This window comes from Dermochelys coriacea, chromosome 13 (genome assembly GCF_009764565.3).
Source record: "Dermochelys coriacea isolate rDerCor1 chromosome 13, rDerCor1.pri.v4, whole genome shotgun sequence".
Classification (NCBI taxonomy): domain Eukaryota; kingdom Metazoa; phylum Chordata; order Testudines; family Dermochelyidae; genus Dermochelys; species Dermochelys coriacea.
The window spans coordinates 19,768,132-19,794,553 of NC_050080.1; the positions used below are offsets into that span (position 1 = coordinate 19,768,132).

Consider the following 26,422-nt stretch of genomic DNA (forward strand, 5'->3'; position numbering starts at 1 on the left):
GAAAGAGATGGGGGAAAGTTACCCCAGTATGTCCCACTGATCCAAATCTTTCCCTCCTTCAACCTGCCCCATACTCTAAGAAGATGCTTAGCAAGGCTATAAAAGTATGATGTGCTATTTAGTGACCACCATATTACTAGGAGCAGGTGCTTATCCCAAAGGAAGCAATGGCAGCTACGGAGCTAACTTGTGTTACTGCTGGCACATTATGCTCCCCTAGTAAGAAGTAAAGTATTGAGATAGGAACTCCAGAGTTCTACGTCCAGCTCTGCTACTGATTTGTTGTATGGGTCCAGGCATACTGCAACATCTTGTCTCATCTGTAAAATTAAGACAACCCATTGCATGGTTGTACAGGGCTTTACAACTGATGCTATCATTATGGGCTTCAGTTTTTAGAATTGCAAAAGTACATGCTACATGGTGCCTAAATACAACTCCACATGCAAATACACCTACCCATTGGGCACGCACGCACACACAAAGTGAAGCGAACAGTCACTTAGGCTAACCTTGTTCTTCCCTTACCCAGCCACTCAGGTTCTCAGAGAGGTCATTCAAACAAAAAGGGAACTAGCAACAAAATTCTATTCTACATAGTTTCTTATATTGCACTTATCACCATAGTATCTAAGCATATCTGAGGCTAAGAAATGGCAGGTGCAGAACTGTCAACCCCAAGCATTCAAACATCATGAGTTAGACCTCAAGTTATAAGATTGGCTTAAAAAGAAGATTCTAAAATAGTTAAGTGTTGGGTTCTTTCACCATCTTCTGGTTTGAGCCCTTATGGTACAGGCAGGTCACATTTTCAACTCACTCTGCTCTGAGGGGTAGATTTTTTTATTTTTTAAATGAGAACTGAGAATTTCATGTAGTCACTTTACTCAAGGTGCTGGGACTTTAAAACAAAATATTGCAAGACTTGTGATAAAACAGAAGAGATATTAACACTGAAGTGTCTTCAGGTACATCTCATGCTGTTCTAGAAGACCAGAGTTTAATATTCCTATCTGGTTTACCACCACCAATGATGTTAATGTCTTAAAAACAGGTCAAGTTCAAGACCATGAAAGTTATTACAAACTGCAGCATTGTTCCACAACAAAACTGTAATGAAAATTATGTTCAAATGTATATTTTAAGCACCACTTGGCTATAGGATTCCTAAATGACTGAACTGATGCACGACTTAGAAAGTTTAAAGTAAGCATCAGCCAGCGGGTCTATATTGTCAGAGACATGGAGTAAAGGTGACATCTAGTGGCCAGACATGGATTACCAACTTGTTTGGATGCTTCTCCTTCCCTAACCATCAACAGTACATACCTAAGTATTGTACAGTTTTCCTTTAGGGTCCCTACTAGATATTGACTTGTACTCCAGGATTCACTCTTTGTAAAATTCAGGACAAAGTAATTGACTGTACCAAGTCCACCACATTGCACTTCATGTATTGCAAAGCAGGGCAATCAAAATATAAATCCTTACCCTTAAGTCTATGGGACTCCCATGAGAAAACAAAATAGTGGAATGGTAACTAGGCCCTCCTCCCTATGAAAGGTATTACTCCCATTCCCCAGATGTAATATCTACTGTATGAATTATAAATGAGCAGTGCAATGAGTTGGTACTGGCATTATATATATAGGAAAAAAAATCCAAAAGAGTGAGCAATTGGGGGATACAATGAAATTTCAGAGTTTACAGTTCTAGTTCTATTCCTGCAGCAGACAACCACACACAAGGAAATGGAGCTACTTCACATTCAAATACATGTGACAAATCTTATTAAGTTATCTGAATGCAGGGAAATTGAAGGGGAAAATGGACCCAGCACAGCCTGCCTATTTAGGACTTCTGACATTAAGAAATGCTAGGTAGTTTGGGGTCATCAATTCGGTCTCAACTGTGAGGCCACTTCACTAGGATAGATTATAACACTGATAGACAATGACCATCCTGTGCCATATCAAGCTGCAGATAATGGAGCAAGGATGACATTCTTAATAACCAGAGGTGCCAATGGAATTTAGCAAGGAAGCATTTCTCCTAAATTCTTCTCATCTCTCACACAAGGCACAAAACTGTAAAAGCATCAGCACATGATAACACTGGTTCATGCCCTCCCCACAAGGGGTAGTTTCAGTACCTGGCACTATATTCCCTTGCCCCTCTCCACTGCTAAACCTAGAACAGGAGACAGCTGTTGGTGCTGCTTTGATGTGATCACATGCAGATTTGAGCTGCATCTGCTCTTCTTTGCAGGGAGATATGCACTACAGGCAGTGGAGAACTGTACATGTATCCATCAGCACTCTGCCTCACGACAAGACAAGGATCACACTACCAATATTTTTATGTTTTAGTAAATGGATTGCCAGAAGGGAGGGAAAGGGGAACATATGGAGGCAGTAAGAAGACCCAAGATGTCCCGACTTGGCAATTGACCAAGTGTTAGTTGAAGCCTGCAGGTCTATTATGTCTCAAAGGGCTGGTCTACACTGCCACTTAAGTTAAAGTCAGTCATGTTGCTCAGGGGTGTGTATTAAAAAAAATCACGCCCAAATGACACAGCTTACATTGACCTAACTTGGTGTCTACACCGCACTATGTCGGTGGGAGATGCTCTCCTGCCAACTTGCCTTCCGCCTCTTGGAAAGTGGAGTACTGAAGCAGACAGGAAAGCACTCTGCCATTGATTTATTTCGTCTTTACCAGATCTGCTAAATGTACACTGCTGCATCAATCACAGCAGCGCCTATTTAGCATACCAGTGTAGACAAGCCCTCAGAAATGAGCAATTGCAGGGAGGACAAATTTGGGTATTTTTGTCTAACTACAATCAGGATTACAGTGGGGGAAGGATGTGCAGACAAAAGCACACTGAAGATGGAAAATGCTGTTTAGTCTTTTGATGCATTTAAAAAAAAATTCCAAAGGAGTCAACTCACCTCATCAACTGCTTTTCCTTTGGCTATTAATGAGGAACAATTACATTCAAGATACAAAGCCATCTATTTCTGCTGCAGCAGACAAAGGTAGAAGATCTGATTACCTGAATTATTTCTCTGAGTAGGGAGCCTAATGTGATAATACCTCTTGCAAGGTTAATACTAGAATCTGATAGTATACTAACTTGGAGAATAGGAGAGCTGTGAAGAAAGGAAAATGGAAGAAAAGGTCAGAGTCTGAAGAGAAAGTTTATCCTACTAGAAACAAAGCTGCTCTTTAATCATAAAGAAGCAAAATTGATTGCACCCCCCCCAGAAAAGCAAATTCAGGCATCTGGAAATAATTAGAGCAATGGATGTAAAGAAAGGAAAAAAATGGGGCATGACCCCCACTTTTAAAGTGTTCCCATAATTTGGTGCTATACAGCCCCACTTGACAAGTTTCCAAAGCTAACCCTGAATCCATAAGTGCCTGTTTATGAGTTGCAATTGAACATCAAAAAGGGACCTCATGAGTTAAGATACAGCATCAGACTTCCAAATAAAGAAGTCTGATCCCATACAGCGCTTTCTATGGACTGGTCTCTGCAATAACCCAGAACTGCAGGATTTTTTTTTTTTAAATAAGATCTTTAATCAATGCAGAATTTCCCAAGTAATCAGTTCCATAAGCAGATATGGGAAGAGACTGTTCTCTAACCAAATCAACCACCATTGTAGGGTTCGAGCTGTCATGTTTCTAAATTAAGGTGTTTTGTCTGTTTTAAATAACAAAAGTTAGCTGGGATGCAATGAAGTGTTTTTATTGCAAGCACGGTGAGCAGGGAGTGGATTGCTTCTCATGTGGAGTATGACTGAGGGCAGATTTCAATCAAACCCTTTCTCTAAAGCCCATTGATGTCAGGTGTACATCATTTCTGCCATGTGAGACATTTTCTTGGGAATATACAAGTAATATTCCATGTATCCTGAAAGGTCTTCAATAGTCACATCATCCACATAGGCCCTTGCTTGCTCAGAGCAAGATCGTGGAGAACTTGAGGGAGTTCTTGATGGCAAAGGCTGGGAGTGGTCCTCAGCAACTGTTCTTTCCGGTGACAACGGGATGGTGTTCTGCAAGCCAGAGAATTTGTACACTTCCATGTCTTGCCACCGCTTACACTGACAGGCCTTGTCCATGCATGCACATGGCTTACTCTTGCTTTGTTTGGACACCAACTGGAAGTCAGAAAGATCTGTTGTCTTTAGACTTGCTTTGGACATCAGAGAAACAACAACAGAAGAGTTTTCCTGTTTGTTCTCTGGCACTGGTTCTGCAACAGAAGCCCCCGAATGCTCAGCAACAACTCCCTTGTGGCCAACACCATCTAGAACAGGACTGGATCGTTCATTTGCACAGAATTCCTTTGGGACTGGCACCCCTAGCCCGGTGCTGTTGTCCGGAGTGTCAATCTGGCTCTTGTGTACCAGATGGCTGCACACAGAAGACGTTTTTGAACTGCAGTGGATAAACTTAGGAGGATGAAGGATTGGAGACTTAGAACGCCTCCGACGCTGGGTTCTCACTGCCCCTCTTGAAGGTTTCCTCATAGACCTAGCAGTAGAAGATACACAAGTGAGTGTTTACTCTATAACCAGATGCAAGTAGTATTTTCTTTCTGTGAATCAGAGTAGGAAAAAGCATTTAAAAAGCAACCTCCTCCACTGTACAGTAGAACCTCCGAGTTACAAACTTCTCAGGAATGGAAGTTGTTCAGAATTACAAACATTTCAGTTACGAACAAGACATTATGGTGGCTCTTTCAAAAGTTTACAACTGAACATTGACTTAATACATCTTTAAAACTTTACTATGCAGAAGAAAAATGTGCTATTAACCATCTTAATTTAAATGAAACAAACAGTTTCCTTACCTTGTCAAATTTTTTTTTTAATTTTTTTTTTAGTAGTTTATGTTTAATACACTACTGTACTGTATTTGCTTTTTGATTTCTGCTGCTACCCGATTGTGTACTTCTGGTTCTAAATGAGGTGTGTGGTTGACCAGTCAAGTTCATAACTCTGGTGTTCGTAACTCTGAGGTGCTACTGTATTTATATTACATTTTAATGAGTGCAGTAGCATCCACTGAGCTTTTACAGAACAGGTGTACAAGATTATACGAACTAACTCAGACAGACATGATATCAGTTCTGGTAAACTAAGGTGTGGAACTAGCACCTGAGAGATTGATGTAAGAGAATGAATAAAGGTGGTTTTAAGGAGGAATCTGAAAGAGGCGAGGCAGGGCACTTAGCACATGGAATGAAAGAACACAGGGGCCACATGCATCCGATGAAGTGAGCTGTAGCTCACGAAAGCTTATGCTCTAATAAATTTGTTAGTCTCTAAGGTGCCACAAGTATTCCTTTTCTTTATGAAATTAGTAGCGATTCAAGACTGTTTCAACAGTAATTTGAAAATGTAATGCTTAGTGCTTATGCAGCACTTTAAGGAAACAAAAGGCAAAAGATTCAGAGATAGAGGTGCTTTAGAGGCACCTACTACTCTACTGTATGATGCCAAATGATCCTGCAAGAAAGGATTCATGACGTAAAATGACTCATTTTCAAGTACAGCAGCTTGCTGGATAGGTTTACTCTGCTCCTTCTAATGCTGGTGCGGCTACAGCATTCAGAACTTCACCCACTTCAGCTCAGAGGTGTTTCACTTTGTAAATTTAGAAACAGAACACAAATGGCATGGGAATGAGGGGGAAGGGATGACAGGCATGTTTGTTTTAAAAGGGAAACTGAAAAATGTAAAATTTTTGTAAACAAGTCTGTTTAGAATCCAAAACCAGTAACAGAATTGGGTTATTAGAGTTAAAATAATTCCAGTTCATTTACATTTAAAAAACCCGTTCAGTCAGTCCCAGGCTGCCCTCTGCTTACCCATGCCAGGCTTCTTTAGATGTGCACACATTCTTAGGTTTGGTTTCATCTGTAGCTGTTCTAACCAGTGCTCTTGGAATTGTACCCTCACCCACAGGAAGAGAAGCAGTGGACCTGAAAGAGGAACATTAATACACCGCCATTAACTGAAGAGAATGCAAAAGTTATGTATGTCAAAATATTGTAGAGAGGCTATGAATTTTCTTTCCCAAAAAACACATTAATCTGTAATCAGAAGTGCCTTAAGCAAACTGTTTGCAAACGAACAGCCTCCTAAAAGCTTCATTGAAGCACCAAACCAGGAAAGACACATAGTGTGCTAGTTTATAACTGAAGTGTTAAAAATTCACTGAATTTTCATAGTGAACCACCAATATGTGAACATACATAAATTAAGCAAGCATATGATGTTATTGTAGTAACCTGTGTCCTTCCTCACCCTACTATTTGTTACGCTCATCACATTATGTTTAATTTTGAAGTCTAAGCTTTGCCGGGCATGGATCATGGTTTTTCATTTGTCCTGTAATGTTCTTAACACACCTTTTGGCACTAAAATAAATATTAAATAGGATTATAACAGTTCCAGTCAGCCTTATTTACCAAATCATACCTTGTTGCAAGCTGTTAGCCAAACGAAACCTGCAATTACGCATTAATGGGGCAAGAAAACACCAATAAATATGTAATAGAGAATAATGTATATGAGCCAATAAGTTTTTTCTATAGCTACATTCTATAATGCTCAGATATCAGACAAAAAGAAAAGGAGTACTTGTGGCACCTTAGAGACTAACAAATTTATTAGAGCATAAGCTTTCGTGAGCTACAGCTCACTTCAAATGCATCCGATGAAGTGAGCTGTAGCTCACAAAAGCTTATGCTCTAATAAATTTGTTAGTCTCTAAGGTGCCACAAGTACTCCTTTTCTTTTTGCAAATACAGACTAACACGGCTGCTACTCTGAAACCAGATATCAGACAGTTATAAAATGGGTTAAGTGTAGGCAAACAGCATTACAACTATGTTCAGGCAGGTTTGAAAACTGTTTTAAAAGCAGATTACTAGCAGTGGAATGGACAGAGGCTTATAGAATCCAGTTTCTGTCTGAAGACTATGCGTTGCTGCTCATTGCTGAGGACCAGAAGGAAGTAAAGTTAGATTTAACCAAATCATAGCTCCCATGACCAATGAATGAATGCTTAGAACCCATGTTTTCTGAATCCACTAAATGTAAAAATGGATGAATTTTCTACGGAGAGGTTTTCAGTATGGAGAATCTCAAAGCACTTTACAGATGGTAGTTGATTGTGGATCAACCACCAAGGTGAAATGCAGCAGCTCTCAAATGGTGTACAACAGTACTGTACTAGTAGGAGACATGAGAAAGCTTACATCAGTCTATAAGCTTTTACTAACTCAAGTCTTCTTCAGCACCATTACTTGCATATTACTAAAATACTTAGGCCCCTAAAGAAACTCACATTCTTGCATTAAGTGCAGGGAAAAATCTCCCCACAAAGTAAAATTTGAAGACTGTATGATTTGGAATATACCTCTACCCCGATAAAATGCGATCCTCGGGAGCCAAAAAAATCTAACCATGTTAAATCGAACTTGCTTTGGCCTCGAGCATTACCATTAATACAGTACTTGACAAAACAAGTTTTATTCTTGGTGTTGTTTTAGAAAAGACGCATCTGATGTCGTCCTTCACAGCAAGTCTGGGGTTGGGGCTTGCAGCCACGCAGCTCCACATAGGGGTCGAGGCTCGCAGCTATGCGTCGCGGTCACAGCCCGGCGCAGAGGTCGGGGCTCGCAACCCCCACAGGGTCACGACCCCCCAGTTTAAGAACCAATGTTGTAGACGAGACAGAAAGCCATTTTTGCTTTACCAAGTTATATCCGAATTTGTGTTGTATTGGATCGCTTTATATCGGGGTAGAGGTGTATATGAAAATAGTCTGCTCCATTACCCTTTCTTGCTGGATGACTTCCACTTGATACTCTATAAAAGCAGAGCCAACTGCTGAAAAAACATATCCAACAGAACTTGATGGAGGGTCCAGAATAGGAAAGCCAAGTGTACTTCAAAAAATTTAAGTATGGAAGTCCAATGTAATTAGCAAAAACACCAAACTTAAGATATTTAGAAGCAATAAATCTTTAGTCATTACATGGAGCAGGGTCCTGGAAAAATAGGACCAATGCACATTTGAACAGCTTTCAATGGAAGTGCCTGCATAGAATATTCAAACTAAAATGGACTGAGAGCAAGTAAAGAAAAGGTCCGAAAATAGGCACAACCACCTACAAGTAATACAGACAGAAGATGTCTCATATGTCAATTTCAAGAATGCCCTAAAATAGCATTTCTAAGGGCAAGAGATACAGAGGCATGTTCCATAGCATGATAGTGGCTGAAGAAGCATCTGATTACATCTGAATATAAAAAAATCTGGATAAACAAGTCCAGGATAGGGATGACAGGCTGTTTGACTGCTGCCTTATGAACTTGATGGTGTGGGAAGAATGATAAATGTATCTGAAGTAAATCTTAACAGTTAGAAAAAAAAAATCAACCTGATTAACAGGGTAGAAAGAAGATTCTGTAGCTGAAAGGACAAAAGCTGCTGGTGTATATTACACTTAGGTGAAAATTGAGGTGGGGGAGTGAGGAAAGGATGTCCATGGAGTTTCTCTGAATTTTGATTAAATGCTTAGGAGCATTATACGGATACAATTTTTAACAAATAATTAGAATGGCAGCTGTTTAAACACTAGCTTTTAAATTAGACCTTCACACTGCAACTCTAAGCTACACACAACAGCCTTAAATGGAATTTTTCCTAGAGAAACAGACTCCAGAAAATGCCTCAATTTTTAGAGCCACAAAAAACCCAACACCACCCAAGTCTTAAAGCCAGTCTTTCCTAAATATAAACATTCCTTGGATATAAATAGACTGTTTAACTGGAACACACTAGTCCCTGTGTACAGGGAGAATGTTAGCTACAAGAAACTCTTCTCCCTATTGTAGGTTTGGCCAACAGAGCTGAAAGGTTACAGTACATTACATTTTCAGAGCCTTGGCTTAAATAGAATTTGAAGATTTACTGCCCCCCCCCCAGTCCACATTTTCAAGCTGCCCACAGTCTGTACACATAAACTACAATTGTGTATGCAGTTACTCAAAGGGCAAGTGAAAATTAGGCTTGAAATTCTTAAAGTTTAGGCCCATGTCTATCGACCTTCTGGAAAGTCCTGACAAGTCAGGTCAGGAAAGCATACTCCCTCCTCTCCCACTAACTCAAAAGACTGTTTATACAGTTTCAAAAGGAGTTGCTCATACAACTCTCATGACAGGAACCTGGAAGAGAAAATGGGCAGTAACAGACAAGGAGGGGAAGGTGAAGCATGAGGTCAGGCAAGAGTATAGCAGTGGGGAAAACAAATGACAGTGCAATAGCTGAAGGCAGTGAAGAGATGAACTGCATTTTAAAAGGGATCAGGGAATCACTGTGAAGCAGAAGGATCAGGGCAGACCAAAGTAGTCAGTGGAGGGGCAGTAAGGCTTTATAAGAAGAAAAAATGGCTCATTTAATGCAAAGACCAGTAGGACCTGAACTAAAACTGCTTTAAGACGAAGATTACATATTGGCAACCTAAACTATTTAGCTCAGTTGACAGATGTAAGGCAGCTTTAAGCTGCTAGCATGACATTTGAGAATTTATGATGTAGTAATCTCCACTTAGTCACAGCAGTGAATCACCCTTCCCATTCCCGTGTCATTCATCACTACTGTGTCCTCCAGTTTCCAAATATCCAATCCATGGATCATTCATCTTTACTCATAAGGCACTGCGGTGGAAAGTCCAAGTATTATACAGCAACCAAGCAGCAGTATTTAAACAAGGACATTGATATTTTAAGTTTACTAAAGTGGCCTTTCTGTAATATCCTTATGTATTTTGGTCCTCTCCCAAACATGGGAAATAAGAATACTAGCTATGTTTTACTGTTGCACCTGCAAAGAAAACTCCGTACGGACATTATGTTTGTAAACTATTGTTATAATACTTCACTCCTAAGTGCTTTGAAATGAGGGTAATACCGACATTTGTACAGACAGAAAAACTTGGGTACGGAGAGCTGAAGTGAATCAGATGGGGAATACAGTGAGTGTCACAGTCAGGACTGGAATGCAAGATAAGAATATTTAGATGTGACATTTCTCATAGGATTATTTTCAGGCTCTTTAGTCAGTTGCAATGTTTGATCTTTGATATTAGGAATCCTTGAATCTGATTAAACAAAGCCAGCACCCAACTTCAGATTTTAAATGCAATAGAACCAAATAGTTAAAAATCAAATCAGAGATCATTGGATTAAATATGTTTGATATGTGCAGGGTGTTCATTTATTTATGATGCTCATTAACTGTCAAAGTAGGACACCACAAATCCATTCCAAACCCCATTTTCAGGGAGTTGTAATAGTTCAGAGCATCCTTTCAGGTTGACACTTTGGATTTCAGCCAAACAGGGAATTATTTTGCAACACTTGCACTAAATTGGTTCAGATTGGAGGTGGAGGTTTCCTGTTAAATGAAATTCAGCCCTTTCTCCCTGTCCTGGGCTCAGGACAGTTGACATGCAGAAAAGACCAGGATATTAATATTCAGAAAGAAGCTCCTCTTTCTGCTGTAACTGCTGTGAACACGGACCAATTGACTGGAGACTGAAGGTGGGAGAGATCATATCAGTTCTTTGAGCTCTCTTTACTGGAAAAGAGTTGAAGCATATTGGAGACGGGGCACGTGCAGGGAACGGGAGCGTCACAGATTTCCAGTGAGCCTGGTTAATTGTATTGAAAGACCCTGAATATACTGGGGCTCTGCGAGGATTCCAGTGGTACCCTGGCCAGCTTGAAACTGAGGCCTTGTCTATACTTGGATTGTAACCACCTGTTCAGTTGCTTTGGTGCAAATAGCTTATACAGGAGTTATTTACACGAGCCCAGTTTACATTGTTTTCAAACCAAGGAATGCTGCATCACTGCAAATCATGCTGCTCTGGTGCAAACTGTACCTACATTAGGAGTTTGCACTGGTGCAGCTACACCAGTGGCTGAAATTCCAATGTAGGCCAGGTTTGAGAGTTCAGACTTGATAATTGTATTGAGTGTTCTTTTATTAAGTAGGAAAGGGTTGCCATTCTGAGAATTAAAAGTGAGGTGGACAGATTCTTTGTGCTCTAGTATCGTGGAGCAGTGAGTCAAGTACTGCATATCATGTCTCCCAAGTAAGGAGAAGATATACACAACATCCTCCCTTTCAGTGTTTTTGTTAAAGAAATTGCCATTCCTGGAGACTAGAGTCCAATGGTGGCAATGCTGGATTCCTACATCACCTCACCAGTATCTTCAATACGGATGTGGCAAGACCACCTAACTCAAAGGGGTAAGAAGGGAGTCCATCTCCCTGGTTCAATTCAGTGGTTGGCCTTGCTGCTGGTACTGCCAATAAATACTAGTTACATTAGCAGCGTTCTATTAATGTGTACATGTCCTCTGATAACCAGGGCTCAGCCCAAATTCATTTAATATGGGCAGCCAAATGACAGCTATCAAATAGTAACCATTTTTGGTTACTGTTAGCCCAGGTTGGACTTGAACCAGCAATTTAGATGGGAATTGATCTGTATCCCATTTACTAATCCCCACAGCTAAACTTTTAAAAAAAAAAAAAAAAAAAAAAAAAAGACTTCAATTTGTTGTGCTACAGTTAAGCCTTCCACTACCTAATCCTTTGGTATCTACCTCAATCACTTCAGATTTGTAGAGTGGTTCCCTAGCAATTCACTGGTCATATAGTTCCTCAATACATCATTATACTCTTGCTTACCCTGCTGCATCAACTCTTAGCTTTTTGAAAGCTGTCTGAAGACTTTCCTCTTCTCCATCCTTAGCTTCTGTTTTCATTCTTGGCACTGTGGGTGCTGACAGTTACCCTATGGTATTGAAAGCAAAAAGTGAATTGTTTGAAAATTAAATGGAGACAACCAGCACTTTACTATAATTGCCCATCATCATAACTCAAGAAATAAATTCTGAGCAGCAAATTGTAGCATACATACAGCCCTGGTCACTATATTAAGACACTTCTGTGAGAGGATTCAGAAAGAGGAGCAGGAAGATATGCAAAAATGATAGAGTCATCATCATGTGTAACAGCTCAGGCAAATAAAAACCTTTACAGTAAAATAATTTGGTGTCAATTCTGAGCCAAATGGGGGCAAGAGATGGGATAGATCTCTTCAACGCAGTTTTCTATAGATTCCTGTACTTAGTTCCACTGTAACCAAAACTCCACTCCAGAAGCAGTAGAGCAAACAAGGAGGGCCAGCACCACAACACCAATCAACTTCCTGTAGAAGAGGACAGGTTTCAGAGTAGCAGCCATGTTAGTCTGTATTCGCAAAAAGAAAAGGAGTACTTGTGGCACCTTAGAGACTAAAATTTATCTGAGCATAAGCTTTCGTGAGCTACAGCTCACTTCATCGGATGCATTCGGTGGAAAATACAGTGGGGAGATATATAGAGTGTGTGTGTATATATATATATATATACACACATACATACACATACACACACACACACACACACACACACACAAAGAGAACATGAAACAATGGGTTTTATCATACACACTGTAAGGAGAGTGATCACTTAAGATGAGCTATTACCAGCAGGAAGGAGGGAGGGAAGAAGGAAAACCTTGTGGTGATAATCAAGGTGGGCTATTTCCAGCAGTTAACAAGAACATCTGAGGAACAGTGGGGGGTGGGGTGAGGGGAGAAATAACATGGGGAAACAGTTTTACTTTATGTAATGACTCATCCACTCCCAGTCTCTATTCAAGCCTAAGTTAATTGGATCTAGTTTGCAAATTAATTCCAATTCAGCAGTCTCTCGCTGGAGTCTGTTTTTGAAGTTTTTTTTGTTGAAGGATAGCCACTCAGGTCTGCAATCGTGTGACCGTAGAGATTGAAGTGTTCTCAGACTGTTTTTTGAATGTTATCATTCTTGACGGCTGATTTGTGTCCATTCATTCTTTTACGTAGAGACTGTCCAGTTTGACCAATGTACATGGCAGAGGGGCACTGTTGGCACATGATGGCATACATCACATTGGTAGACGCACAGATGAACGACCCTCTGATAATGTGGCTGATGTGATTAGGCCCTATGATGGTATCCCCTGAATAGATCTGCGAACACAGTTGGCAACAGGCTTTATTGCAAGGATAGGTTCCTGGGTTAGTGGTTCTGTTGCGTGGTTGCTGGCGAGTATCTGCTTCTGATTGGGGGGCTGTCTGTAAGCAAGGACTGGCCTGTCTCCCAAGATCTGTGAGAGTGATGGGTCGTCCTTCAGGATAGGTTGTAGATCCTTGATGATGCATTGGAGAGGTTTTAGTTGGGGGCTGAAGGTGATGGCTACTGGCGTACTGTTATTTTCTTTGTTGGGCCTGTCCTGCATGGCCCCACAGTATGCCAACATTTTTATGGCTGACTTAGAACAATGCTTCCTCAGCTCTCGTCCCCTAATGCCCCTACTCTACTTGCGCTACATTGATGGCATCTACCTACATGCCTCTAGCTTTCATCTAGATCACACCACACGATCCATTGTCTACAGTCAAGCTCTACGATAAAACTGCATTTGCTCCAACCCCTCAGACAGAGACAAACACCTACAAGATCTCTATCATGCATTCTTACAACTAATATACCCACCTGCTGAAGGGAAGAAACAGATTGACAGAGCCAGAAGAATACCCAGAAGTCACCTACTACAGGACAGGCTACTTCTAGACTTGTGTCCCTTACTGCTCGTGCAACTAGCAGTCAGTTGGCCTAGCTGGATTCTTTTAACAATCTCTGTTGCTTTTCTCCAGCTCCTCCCAATTTGTCAATATTTTATTAATAATCAGTTGCCCAAAATCAAATTAGTAATTGTTCTAGTACTTTAATCACTCTAAAACAAGTTTTTAACACCTGGTGTTTAAACTGAAGTTGTCTTGATTGGGAAAGGAGTACTAGACCACTATGGTTAAAATGATTCTTTTAATTTTTAAGAACTCCATATACTCCCGCAGATGAGTCCTCATACACACACATTGTCTCAACTCCTTATGAAGCTGCTCTTTTGATATGACAGATATAAATGGAATATTACTCACTACAGAGTTGAGTTCTCAAGTCACTAGAGAGATAGATACCTAAGAGCAACAGATCTCAACTACCATAATGAAGGCTAATTAATAAGGGCTATTAAATCAAGCTACCAGTACAATACTACTTATATTGGTATTTGAATAATACATTTACTAAATTAATTCTAACTCTTTGATATGTTGGAAGAGAGAATAAATTTAGATGAAAGAGAGTTGCAGCTAAATAGTCACACAGATATCAAAAGACAAAATGAAACAAGTAAATATGAAGGGTAAATTCTCTACCTGAGAATTTCATTTCTACCTGGCCCCCCTCAGATCTCCCAGATGGTGTGTCTGCTGCTTGCTCTACAATGACTTCACTCAGATGAATTCCTTAGCTGCTAGTTGGGTGCCATTATGACACATCCAGAAAGATGGATGCGTCATAATGTGTTTGACGCACATATTATGAACTGAAGCAGCAAACCAACACAAGGGGAAGTGGTTGAATAAAATACTGCTCACTGTGATGTTCATCTGAGCAAACAAATGAGAAAAGGTTAACAAAACAGCCTGGCTTAGGGTACACTCTTAATTGGGTATGGTACCACTTTACGTAGATGTTTGGGTGAAAATTTCTATCATAAATCCAGTGTGGGGACTAGCCTCAATAAAATTATTCTTCTCTGCCCCCAAAGAAAAGTTATCCTTAAAAACAGCTTATACTTTTTTGCCAATTTTAGACCGATACCAAGTTAAACTTGAAGCTTTAAGCCAGAACACTTCCTATCACAGCAGGCTGAAAAGCATAACAGTTGGCTGTAGCAAGGGAATGGAGCAAAAGTTTTTAAAAATCTTAGTAAAAGATTTTTAGTACAGTGACAGTTTTAGTTTGGGTGGAATTTTTACATGATATGTGGTCCTGTTACTTTTATTCACTGACAAAAGTCAACTGATTGTGAACTTATGCATTTTATGATAAACTGGTAGGATGAATTTAAATCCTTCTGAGTGATCTTCAATAATCTGGATAGCTTCTGAAGACTAATCATGAGAAGAAAAGAAAAGGAGTACTTGTGGCACCTTAGAGACTAACAAATTTATTAGAGTTAGTCTCTAAGGTGCCACAAGTACTCCTTTTCTTTTTGCGAATACAGACTAACACGGCTGCTACTCTGAAACCCATGAGAAGAAAGTTTGGGAGATTTAAAACTAGTTAATGCCGGCCAAAATTATATTCTTGTTTTACCTGCCTTCACACTATATAATCTCAAGCCACTTCTGTTCTATTACCTTCAGAAAGAGACTTAAATATTTTTAAGAACCCAAATAGCAATCACAGGGAACTCCCCACCACGCAAAAGGCTGGGCAGTATGAGCATCACTGTGCAAACACATTCATTCCATTTCGGTAGTGTCTGGCCCTTTTTCATTTGCAGATCCCTACAACGTTTCACATGGAGCCGCGGACCCCTTTGGGAAGCTTCGGCATAGTCTGTGGACCCCCCGGGGCCGCGGACCAGAGGTTGAAAACCACTGTTCTATTTCATTTGGAGACCAGTCTCTGAGAAGCCTCGAGGGGACACTGGCCGCGCAAAGGTAAGGAGCGTGTAAGTGAATAAAAACGGCAAGGAGACATCAGTTCGCCCGTCCCCTGAGGCACAGAGTCTAGCCCGGCCTGGAGGCGGCTCAGGCACTTAGGAACATCAGCGATACCTATAGGGCCGGAAGCTGCCAAGAGAATCCAGCGGGAATTTTTAATTTAGCGCTTTTTTAAACCGGACTCGTTCACCGCCCTTGGCCAGCAGCACCCGACGGGAGCTCGGGGATTGAGTTCCCGGCCGTCCCCGTCCCCCCGCAGCTCCGGCCTCGCCCTGGGCTCCCAGCCCGGAGCGATGTGTCGTCCCCCGCAGCGGGGACCGGGATGCCCGGCCGGGGTGACTCAGCAGCAAAAACCGCGGTCACCCGGAGGAAACCGAGAGCGGGGGCCGACCGGGGGCCCCCGCTCGGCCAGGGCGGGGAGGAACCGTGCGAGGGCGGCCGAGGACTGGGCTGCCCTGCCGCACGGACACAGCCCGCTGGCCGGGAGTCGCGGCAGACGCTGGCCCGGGGGAAGGGGCGGAGCAGCCGCCCGAGAAGGGGGCGCCCAGAGGGGAGGACGGGCCGGAGAAAGCGGAGGAGGGGGGGGGGTGCCCCGCCCAACGCACTTACCGCGCTCAACCCCGCGGGGAAGGAGCCCGCCGCCGCCCCGAGACCCAGCGGCTTCTTCCGGGGCGGGGCGGGGCGGGGCGGGAGCCACCGTTCGGGGTCGAGTAACCCGGATGGGAAAACCCTCCGCGCCAGAAAGGGGACGCTGGCTGGCTGGCTGGCTGGCTGGCTGCACGCATGCGCCCTCCGGGAACGCTGGGGGCAGAAACGCAAAGGACGCATATGCTGCCCCCGCACGATAGTTCCGCGGGAGGGGAGGGGGCGCGGCTGCGCATGCGTCTCGGCCGTCTTGCTCCTCGCGTGCGCTGTCGTCAGTTCCTGTTGTTTTTATCCCCTTTCGGAGAGCGAGTCGGAGGCCCTCTGGTGAGTGACGCAGCCGGGCGGGGAGGGCCTGTCTCATTCCCCCCTCCCCCTCCCCGGTCTCCGTGCCCCTTCTCGTGGAAGAAGGATCGGGGCCGCGCGCGGGGGGTGTGGGACGGGCCACCCCAGAAGCCCGGGAGGTGACGCAGCGGGGGCTCGTCCGGGGCATAGGGCCGCGCTGGCTGTGAGGGGAGCCCGCCTGAGCGCCGCCGCCGCCGCCGCTCAGGGTCTCCCAGCGGGCAAGCATCGCACGCGTGAGGGATCGGGGACCGGTGCCCCCTCGGCTGCGGGCGGCAGGGAGCGTCCACAGCTCCTCTGGCCTGCCTGGATTGGCCGAGCCAGGGCCCTGGCCCCCGTGTGCTCGGCGCTGTAGGCACACCGCCGAACGGCGACCGCCCGCTGCCCCGGAGAGCTGCTCTGCCCTTCGGTTTGCGCAGTGAGCCTGGCAGCAGCGCGCTCTGCGCCCACCCGCGCCCCCTGCCGAGCCCGGTCCCGCTGCGGCGTGTGCGGCTCAGTCCGCTCCAGCGCAAGGAGAGACAAACGCAGAGAGCGCGGGGAGCGGGGAGCTGCTGCTCTTCACGCAGCACCGGGCCAGGATCGGAGGGTCTGTGCAAGGGAGGCCTGAGCTACGCACAGGGGGTCTGCAGTGTAACCCTCGGCCCGGGCTCTGGTTTTTCGTGAAAATAGTTATGTGGGTACAAGCCCTAGTGTAGACAAAGCTATACCAATATAATGGTACCTTATACCACTACAGGTTATTCCCTTTTATATATGTGACTAAGCTATACCACTATAATCACGTTTGTACTGATATAACTGTGTCCGCAGGGAGGATTGTACTACTTCACCTATACTGGCTTTAGAGTAGCAGCCGCGTTAGTCTGTATTCGCAATAATAATGCCCCTCTGCCATGTACATTGGCCAAACTGGACAGTCTCTATGTAAAAGAATAAATGGACACAAATCAGACGTCAAGAATTATAACATTCAAAAACCAGTCGGAGAACACTTCAATCTCTCTGGTCACTCGATTACAGACCTAAGAGTGGCTATCCTTCAACAAAAAAGCTTCAAAAACAGACTCCAACGAGAGACTGCTGAATTGGAATTAATTTGCAAATTGGATACAATTAACTTAGGCTTGAATAGAGACTGGGAGTGGATGAGTCATTACACAAAGTAAAACTATTTCCCCATGGTATTTCTCCCCCCCACCCCACCCCCCACTGTTCCTCAGATATTCTTAGGTTTCAGAGTAGCAGCCGTGTTAGTCTGTATTCGCAAAAAGAAAAGGAGTACTTGTGGCACCTTAGAGACTAACAAATTTATTAGAGCATAAGCTTTCGTGAGCTACAGCTCACTTCATCGGATGCATTAATGCATCCGATGAAGTGAGCTGTAGCTCACGAAAGCTTATGCTCTAATAAATTTGTTAGTCTCTACGGTGCCACAAGTACTCCTTTTCTTTTTTCAGATATTCTTGTTAACTGCTGGAAATAGCCTACCTTGCTTGTCACCATGAAAGGTTTTCCTCCTTTCCCCCCCCATGCTGCTGGTGATGGCTTATCTTAAGTGATCACTACAGTGTGTATGATAAACCCATTGTTTCATGTTCTCTCTGTGTGTGTATATCAGTCTCCCCTCTGTTTTTTCCACCAAATGCATCTGATGAAGTGAGCTGTAGCTCACGAAAGCTTATGCTCTAATAAATTTGTTAGTCTCTAAGGTGCCACAAGTACTCCTTTTCTTTATACTGGCTTTCTAAAGCGGTACCACTTTTGTGTGTAGCGAGGTGTGAGTCACATTTGAAATAAAACTTGTATGTGTAGGTGGGTGGGAAATAAAATCACACTTTTCAGAGAAGGCTGTGTGGAAAAGTCATTGTGGGGTTCGATGTTTGTGTCTCAGTGACTCCAAGTCAAGAATGGCCTTTTGTACTTGTAAACTGAGTGTTGGGGTGGATGTTTCCTACGTGCCAGTGCCACAAACGCATCCAGGACTGAGTGAAATCAGATTGCAGGTTATGGAGATTAAATTATGCCTTCACAGGCATCAGTGTAGCATCATTACCTTGAGTTGTCTTCCATGGTTTTTACATGCCCTGAGGACAGAAATTGAGGAAGCAATGGGAATGTGGTTAACAATTTGTTGATGCAGAAGCTCCCAGAATAGAATCTCATTTCCTCTCCCGGAGGTGTGCAGAGCTAATTGAAGTAAACAGAAATAAAAATGTGGTTTTGATAGAAAACTAAGTGTGACTGAATACACACAGATCCATAGGGTAAGAAAATGGCATTTTATAGAGTTATCATTTAGAGAAGAATCACATGTCACATTGTGTTATTTTCTTTTAGGCTATGAATATTTTTATCACACCTTTCTACTTTGCAGATATATATGTCATGATACAATGGTGCTCAGATACCATGGTGATTAAACTGTAAAAAACCTAGATAGATAAAAAGGAAACCCAGCAACACAACAGGTGCACGTGCTGAGAACGTCCCCTTGAATACATTGGGGATGGCATGCTGAAGGACAGCACAGCTGCCCAAAAAGCATGGTGTTAGCATTGTATGGCATGCAAGGTTTTATTGCATCTGTTAAACGTAATACATTTACAACTGCTTATTAAATTAAAATAGTTGAGCTTCCACTACAGAAAGTGTCAGGTTATTGTCACCTACCTTCCTGTTTAGTCCCAGATCTGAAGGTACATTGCACACCTTTATACTTACCCACTTAAATAGCCTTTGGGATGCTGTTGAATCAGGGCAGAGAGTGGCAGCACCTTGCTCCAAGACAGGAATTCATAAGCAGAGAGTAAACTAAGGCATTTTTGTCCTGTCTCAGTGACTAATTTTATCTTTCTACTTCCACCCTGATTTGTTGTCTCTCCTTTTTCCTGCATGTCTTGTTGCCACATTTAGCCAGTTCTGTATGTGCACTATGGATTGGAGAAAGAAATGTACTCAAGTAATTTGTAAGTTACACTTTGCAGCCTATGATGCACATAGAGCAGCGTTTCCCAAATGGTGGGTCCCAACAAAGTTCTAAATGGGTTGTAAACCTGGTGCAGAGGGGAATCTCGTAGGAGGGTTGGAAAGTGAACCCACCATGCACTCACCCCAAAGCTGTCCCCCAGGGCTAGGCCCAGTTCCTTCCTCCAGGCGTTGTGACCTGATGTATGGGGTCACATTGCCACTCAGGTGGCTGGGCCAAACCTGAGTGGCACTGGAATCCCATGCACCCAGAGTGGGTAACTGGGCCATGTCTATGGGACTGGAACAGCTACCAGTATGTAAGTGCAGGGTGGGCTTGCTCTCCAACCTCCTGTCTCCAGGCCTCCCCTCCACACTAGGCCAAGCTTCAAGTTGTGGTGCCAAGGCAGAGGGTGCTGGTGTGGGTGGTTGGTGCCCACCAGTGGGGTGCGGAGGACTCTCATTTTGCCCCTCCCCCATATGACCCCTGAGTTGGATGCAAAAAAAAAAAAAACAAATATAGTTGTTGGGTCACCTGAGTAAAAAGTTTGGGAACCATTGACATAGTGCATGAAAGAATAGACGATTGGAGAACACAGCTGATATCTGAGGTCCCAGACAAGGTGCTGGTCCTTCTGCTGTAGTGGAAGGAAGTGATATTTGATATTAGCTCTTAGACCTATGGAAGAGTTCTTCAGTAGCAGTGGGACAGTGTACAGAAGAGAAAATCCACCTAGAACAACAGATAGCAATGAATTCTTAATAGCAAGCATTATGATCAGCCAGTTTCTCAATAGTGAGTACTATGCTCAGCCACTTTAAGATTCAGACAGTAAAATGCTTTCATTTGTTCTGTATAATCTTTATAGCGCGGGACTGATTGGATACATGTGCACAGAGGGACTTTCTTCCAATGTGGGTTTTATTGTTTTCTGCTTCTAGTCCAAGCTAGGTGTGGCAGGGAGGAAAACTGCCTTCAAGTCAGGATCAATTTGCAAGAGCAATATACAACACCACTAACTGTTTAATGGTAAATATTCTACTATATAATTATGCTGTTTATCCCAACACTTCAGTTCCTGTTATTACGGCCCAACCAGTTTCACAGCCGTGAAAAACATGTCACGGACCGTGAAATAAGCCCTTCCCCATGAAATCTGATTTCCCTGAAATAAGCTGGGCTGGGGAGGGACAAGGCTTTTCCTTCCCCTGTGTGGCTGTTATCGGAGGGAGGTCAGACCCACCTCCACAGGCAGTGCAGAAGTGAGTACCACCCTCACTTCTGTGCTGCAGCAGCCCTAGAGCTAGGCTCCAGGCTTCCACCCCCTGCGGCTCTTTCTGGGGCTCAGGGTGCCCGGGCTGAGGGCTGCCACCCCCCCACGGCTCCTGCCAGTGCTCAGGGCACCCAGGCTGGGGGCTGCCACCCCCTGCGACTCCTGCCCAGGCTTGAGGCAGCTGGGTTGAGGGCTGCTCCGGGCTGCTGCACTCCCTCCTGCGGCACCTGCTGGGGCTGGGGGCTGCCCGGGCTCCAGCCAGGGCTTGAGGCTTTGACCCCCTGTGGCTCTTGCCTGGGCTCAGAGACCTGGGCTGGGGCTGCCACCCCCGGACAGCTCCAGTCCAGCCCAGGGCTGTCCCTCTCTCCATGGCTCCTGCCCGGGCTCTAAGTGCTCAAGCTCGGGGCTGCTATCCCACCCAATGGCTCCTGCCAGGGCTGGGGGCACCAGGCTCCAGCTGGGAATTGGGCTTCCACCCTCGGCGATTCCAGCCCCTGCAGCTCCTGTCAGGGCTGCCTGCACCCCCCAATGGCTGCTCCCTGGGCTCAGGGACCTGGGATGGGGGCTGCCACCCCCGTGGCTCCAGCTGGGACTTGGAGCTTTTGCCCTCCCAGCTCCTGCCTGAGCTCTAGGCTTCAGCCTCCCCAAACCCTGGCTCTTGCCCAGGCTCAGGGCTGCTGCCCTCTCCCCCTCACCCCCCAAGTGGCTCCAGCTGGGGCTCAGGGTGCCCAGGCTCAAGGCTGCTGCCCCCCCTCCTAGCTCCTGCCCGGGCTCAGGGCTGCATTGCCTGCTGGGGCTCCAGGCTTCCGCCCTGGGGCTCCTGCCAGGGCTGGTGCACCCATTTTTCAAATTGTCCAGGGCCCATGTGTTAATTCATCACTAGCCCTGACTAGCAGCTAGAAGCACCCGGTTGGGGCGCTCCCAGCAGCACTGGGGAGATCAGACCTACCTCCACCTCTGGGAGCCTCCTCCAGCTGCATCAAACTCCACAGCACAGAAGTGAGAATGGCAATCCTGTAACCCCTCTACAGCAGGTTTGCCCCCCCATCCCCTTTTGGATCAGGACCCCCAGGGTTACAACACTGAAATTTCAGATGTAAACATCTGAAATCATGAAATTGACCGATTTTAAGACCCTGTGGCTGTGAAATTGACCTAAGTGAAGCGTAAATTTGGTAGGGCCCTACCTATTATTCGTATCTCCTTATCTAGACTAGGTGTGGCCTATCTAAAGTAACAGGTTACAAAAGCAGTACAACTCAACTGACTGTTTAATCTCTAAATTCTACACTCCTGTCTGTGGTGTAGCCCTATCGGCTAAAATTAACTCTTCTCTGTATGATTTCAAGCAGATAATATATATACTTTTTATAGGCTTCACTGTTCTTACTCTTTCTCGGTATGTTCTCTTTAGCTTATTGACATAAAAGTTCCTCAGTGTGTGTTGGTTCAGTGTGCTGACCAGAAACCACTCAGTAGGGCTGATTGAGATCAGTGTCCCGTCTGTCAATGATAAGTGCCTAAGTGAAATTGAAATGCCAGTATTACTGTTTTATAAACTAATACCAAAATACATCTTGTGTTAAAATAGTGTGTAGGGACATGGCAAGACTTAGATTGTAATTCTTCAGGGCAGAGGTTGTGTCTTCCTCTGCACTGTGAACAATGCTGAGTACACAGTTCATGGTGAACAAATAATATTAATGGAATGGTTCCAATCTGAAGGCAATGGGACTGACACTAGAGGAATGAAACACAACATGATGGCTCATTTCAGTTGTGTAGAGTTTTATTCAGAGACCAGTAAGTCTTCAGTTCCCAATATCAAATCACAATTTGTATATTTTTCAGTGCACACTTCCATGGCAGAATCAGTGTTACTCTGACAGCTCATCAATGGACTCAGAAGATAAAGACAGAGAGGAAGAGAGTCTGCAGACAGCTTTCAAAAAGCTAAGAGTAGATGCAGCAGGGTAAGTGAGCTTGTAGAAAAGTAGCTCAGTTTGTCAAGTTTTAATAAAATGAAAAACACTTTGTACTTCCATTGTTCGATTCTTTAGAAGCATTACCTAAGCCTCCAATCTCCCCTCAGGTAAGTAAGGGACATAAAGGAGTTATTTCAGTGACCGCTGCAATGTAGTTACCTCTGGGGTGGAAACACATTTAATCACAGGGGTTGTATTTATAGATGGCTCATTAGACTTCTGACTGGCTATTTGCATTTACTGCAGTTGAGAGAGTTAGGCAAACAAAGCATTTCTGGTAATGCAATTGTATGCTTGCAATTCTGAAAAACAGGGCCTAGAGTCCTATACAGGAATTGCCTTGCATTTCATTTCTGTCTGAGAGTAATTATGGATAGGTAGCCTCTTCACTTCTGTTGCCACATCTCCCTTCCTTCCCACTGGCTCCTTGGTCTGCTGCTGTAGACATTCTGTCCTCCTGTTTTCAGTGAAACCATAAGTCTCTGGTTAGCAATGAATGTGTGACAACAGAAATCGTAACATGGATTTACATTCCATTACCATTAAAGTAGCCTTCTGAGAGGGGTAGGGCACAACATCAATGTGGAGACACTTTGAAACATATGTTGTGGCACTATCTTAATGTGGCATTTTTCCTCTCACTCAGATCTACTGCATCTCTGTCTGTGGATGAGGGAACAAGTCTGAGAGCACCGATAAGAACAGCTATGGACGGAACCAAACCTCAACCTGTCTGTGCCAAAGAGACTTGGCATGGGTAAAACACATTGTTAACTGAACTGTATATTTATTCCTTGTTAATTAGAGATGATGAAAACATGTATAACATCATTTCAAACAGGGATTGCTTGTTTAATTAAGCAGCTGAGCCATGTTATTTTTCCCCTTTTTTGTTTATAGAAACCTTAACTTAGAGTTCATCTTAATTCTTTTTAATAGCCTTTTAACAAAGCCTTGAAGCAAATGCTGTTTGTGTCCCTTCAAGAGATACTAGTATCCATATGTGTCACAGTTACTGTGCTAACTTCACCTCTGATCCCTCCTGATGTTTTTGAGTGTATCTTCCTTCAGCTCTCAGGCCTCTAGCTGCTACCTGGCTCTGAATGGAACTGTGGGATTCTTCCATTCTCAGACCAGGCTTTGGGTATCAGTCCCTTGGTACTAACTGATTACCTCAGCAGATCTGATTTATTTCCAGACTCTGGAATTCTGTTCCCTCTGGGGCAATGACAGAAGTAAGCAGTGACCAAACAGCCTCCTTAAAGCAAAGTATTAGGTATTTAGCACAAAAGCGTTTAATAGAAAACAATAGGACAGACCGTTTAATAGAAAACAATCTTAAAAAAATAGGACAGACTGTACGTATATTTATCTGCCCCTTTAGACTTACCACCTCTTAGATCCGGGAAGGACCAGTTCCTTCATACTCCTCGACAGAACCTGTCCATGCCAGCCTGTTTCCTTAAACAGTTGCTGACCAATTTATTAGAGCATAAGCTTTCGTGAGCTACAGCTGTAGCTCACGAAAGCTTATGCTCTAATAAATTTGTTAGTCTCTAAGGTGCCACAAGTACTCCTTTTCTTTTTGCGAATACAGACTAACACGGCTGCTACTCTGAAACCAGTTGCTGACCAGTGACACCCCTCCCCATCTTCGCAGGAATCAAAATACTTCCTGTTTGTAGCCCTTTGATCTGTGAGGTTTGAAACTTGATGGAAACAGAGGAGACAGGATCCCTGATCCTAACACCATTGTCTTTCAAGTATGTATCTAGATGTTCTTATCTGGGAAGCCATTGTTTCGCTTCCCCGTTTGTTCTTCCTACAGCCCCTATTGAATCCAAGCATTATGGTGTGCAATAAACATTCCACTATCCCAGTAGAAGTGTATACTCTCTCAATAACTAGTTTACGTATCAATACATTCCTGCTCCTACAGTATTTATAACAATATTCCATATCAGCTCCTCTTCTGTCATGATATCAATTACATCCTCCTGAGTATCAGTATCTGTGACAATTGTCATATCAGTCCTTTCCTCTCCTTTCTTTCACCCAGATCCTTAGGTGTCCTGGATGATCATTTTGTAATTTAGTATAAATGAAATAAAACCCAGCATCAGTTCCTTTCTCCTGAGTCTGTTGCTACTTCCCTCAACAGCAACTTCAAAACTTCCTCAGCTTGGTGTATTCAATTACAAAAAACATCCTACAGCAGGAAAGCATCCTTCCTTGGGGTATTAGCTCCCTCACAATCCTTCTTAAAGTCCTCTCTAGATGCTACTCTCCCACTTTCTTCTGCTTCCAACATAATCTAGGGTAGAGGAAAGGTCAGTTCTCTCTCCCCATTCCCTTTTATTTAAAGATACAAGAGTTTAATCACCAACACTGGCATTTATAGCTATTATAAATGTGCATTCAGAATATCTCTTGTCAATTTTTTTCTGTGACTTGGTCTGCTGAGGGTTTCAGATACCAGTGGAGTGCTGGGATTTTCTATAGCTGTATAGATTATCATCATTCAGGTCTGATACTTGACACTGTCTTGCTGTAAGTGAGGTCCTGTTTTGGAAAGCATTAGGCTCCAGAATTGAGTTCTGAGTAACCTAATTGTTCATCTTTTGTTCACTAACAGGTGTGTGAGGAAGCCCTCCAGGGGATCATCAAGAACCCAGCGTCGCAGACGTTCCAAGTCTCCTGTCCTGCATCCTCCCAAGTTTACCTACTGCAGTATGAAAGCATCTTCTGCCCGCAGCCAGTTGAAACACAAAAGCCAGCCAGACACTTCAAAGAGTACTATCAGCTCAGACATTTGTGTTGCAGAAGAACCGTGTACTGGGGACAAGTATGATTCCTGCTTTGATGCCAGTGATTGCAGAAGAGCCAGAAATGAACCTTGGGGAGCTTCCACAACTGAACAGCCTTTGGAGAATTCAAGAGAGAATTCTGCTGCTGTTTCTTCATCCTTTGAAACCAGCCTGGATTCTAGACAGCCTTCAGATTTCCAGTCATTATCTGTGCTTAGCGATAGCAAGCAGTGTCCTTGCGTGGACAAGGAATGCCAGTGCAAACAGTGGCAAGACATGGAAGTGTACTCTTTTTCTGGCTTGCGGAACGTCCTGTCAGAATGTGAAAAGGCAGTGCTAGAAGTCCATTCCCAGTCTCTGCAGAACAAATCGTCCTCTGGTATGGCTTCATCAGGTTCTCCCCGATCTTGTTCTGAGCAAGCTCGAGCCTTCGTGGACGATGTGACAATTGAAGATCTTTCCGGATACATGGAATATTACTTATATATTCCCAAGAAAATGTCCCACATGGCAGAAATGATGTACACTTGACTACAAGGAATCCATGGAGAATCACGGGCTGGAAATTCAGTAGTAATGAGTGGATGAAGTGCTCCCTCAGAGGCATGAGTGGGAATTTGGCCATTCTCATTGCTGTGTATTTGATCAAATGTTTCTTTGCACCATACAGTGTAGTTTTTTAATAAAGTGAAAAACAGA

The 26,422-nt window shown here is 43.8% G+C and overlaps 2 protein-coding genes across 3 annotated transcripts; one reads left to right on the forward strand and one right to left on the reverse strand.

The window, feature by feature from the left end:
* Window positions 1-3,563: 3,563 nt before the first annotated feature.
* Window positions 3,564-16,612, reverse strand: OSER1 (oxidative stress responsive serine rich 1). Its single transcript, XM_038369739.2, has 4 exons — window positions 16,319-16,612; window positions 11,794-11,899; window positions 5,888-6,001; window positions 3,564-4,548 (listed from the first exon to the last, which is right to left on the reverse strand). The coding sequence occupies exons 2-4, from the start codon at window positions 11,868-11,870 to the stop codon at window positions 3,855-3,857; spliced, it is 885 nt and encodes a 294-aa protein (XP_038225667.1). The 5' UTR covers window positions 11,871-11,899; window positions 16,319-16,612; the 3' UTR covers window positions 3,564-3,854.
* LOC119841922 (oxidative stress-responsive serine-rich protein 1-like) lies at window positions 16,492-26,422 on the forward strand. Of its 2 annotated transcripts, XM_043495563.1 has the most exons (5): window positions 16,636-16,678; window positions 20,600-20,687; window positions 22,783-22,904; window positions 23,563-23,673; window positions 25,552-26,422. In XM_043495563.1, the coding sequence occupies exons 2-5, from the start codon at window positions 20,685-20,687 to the stop codon at window positions 26,252-26,254; spliced, it is 939 nt and encodes a 312-aa protein (XP_043351498.1). In that variant the 5' UTR covers window positions 16,636-16,678; window positions 20,600-20,684; the 3' UTR covers window positions 26,255-26,422. The 2 variants fall into 2 exon arrangements, with proteins under 2 accessions (XP_038225664.1, XP_043351498.1); XM_038369736.2 differs by lacking the exon at window positions 20,600-20,687 and having other exon boundaries at window positions 16,492-16,678.

Excerpts from the sequence above, each read along its gene's own strand:
- OSER1 (XM_038369739.2), bottom strand. The coding sequence starts at position 11,870 with ATGAAAACAGAAGCTAAGGATGGAGAAGAGGAAAGTCTTCAGACAGCT. Across the intron at positions 6,002-11,793 it reads CTAAGAGTTGATGCAGCAGG|GTCCACTGCTTCTCTTCCTG; the intron begins GTAAGCAAGAGT and ends TTCCTCTTTCAG. Across the intron at positions 4,549-5,887 it reads TCTAAAGAAGCCTGGCATGG|GTCTATGAGGAAACCTTCAA; the intron begins GTAAGCAGAGGG and ends TTCTACTGCTAG.
- LOC119841922 (XM_038369736.2), top strand. The coding sequence starts at position 16,493 with ATGCGCCCTCCGGGAACGCTGGGGGCAGAAACGCAAAGGACGCATATG. Across the intron at positions 22,905-23,562 it reads CTAAGAGTAGATGCAGCAGG|ATCTACTGCATCTCTGTCTG; the intron begins GTAAGTGAGCTT and ends CCTCTCACTCAG. Across the intron at positions 23,674-25,551 it reads GCCAAAGAGACTTGGCATGG|GTGTGTGAGGAAGCCCTCCA; the intron begins GTAAAACACATT and ends GTTCACTAACAG.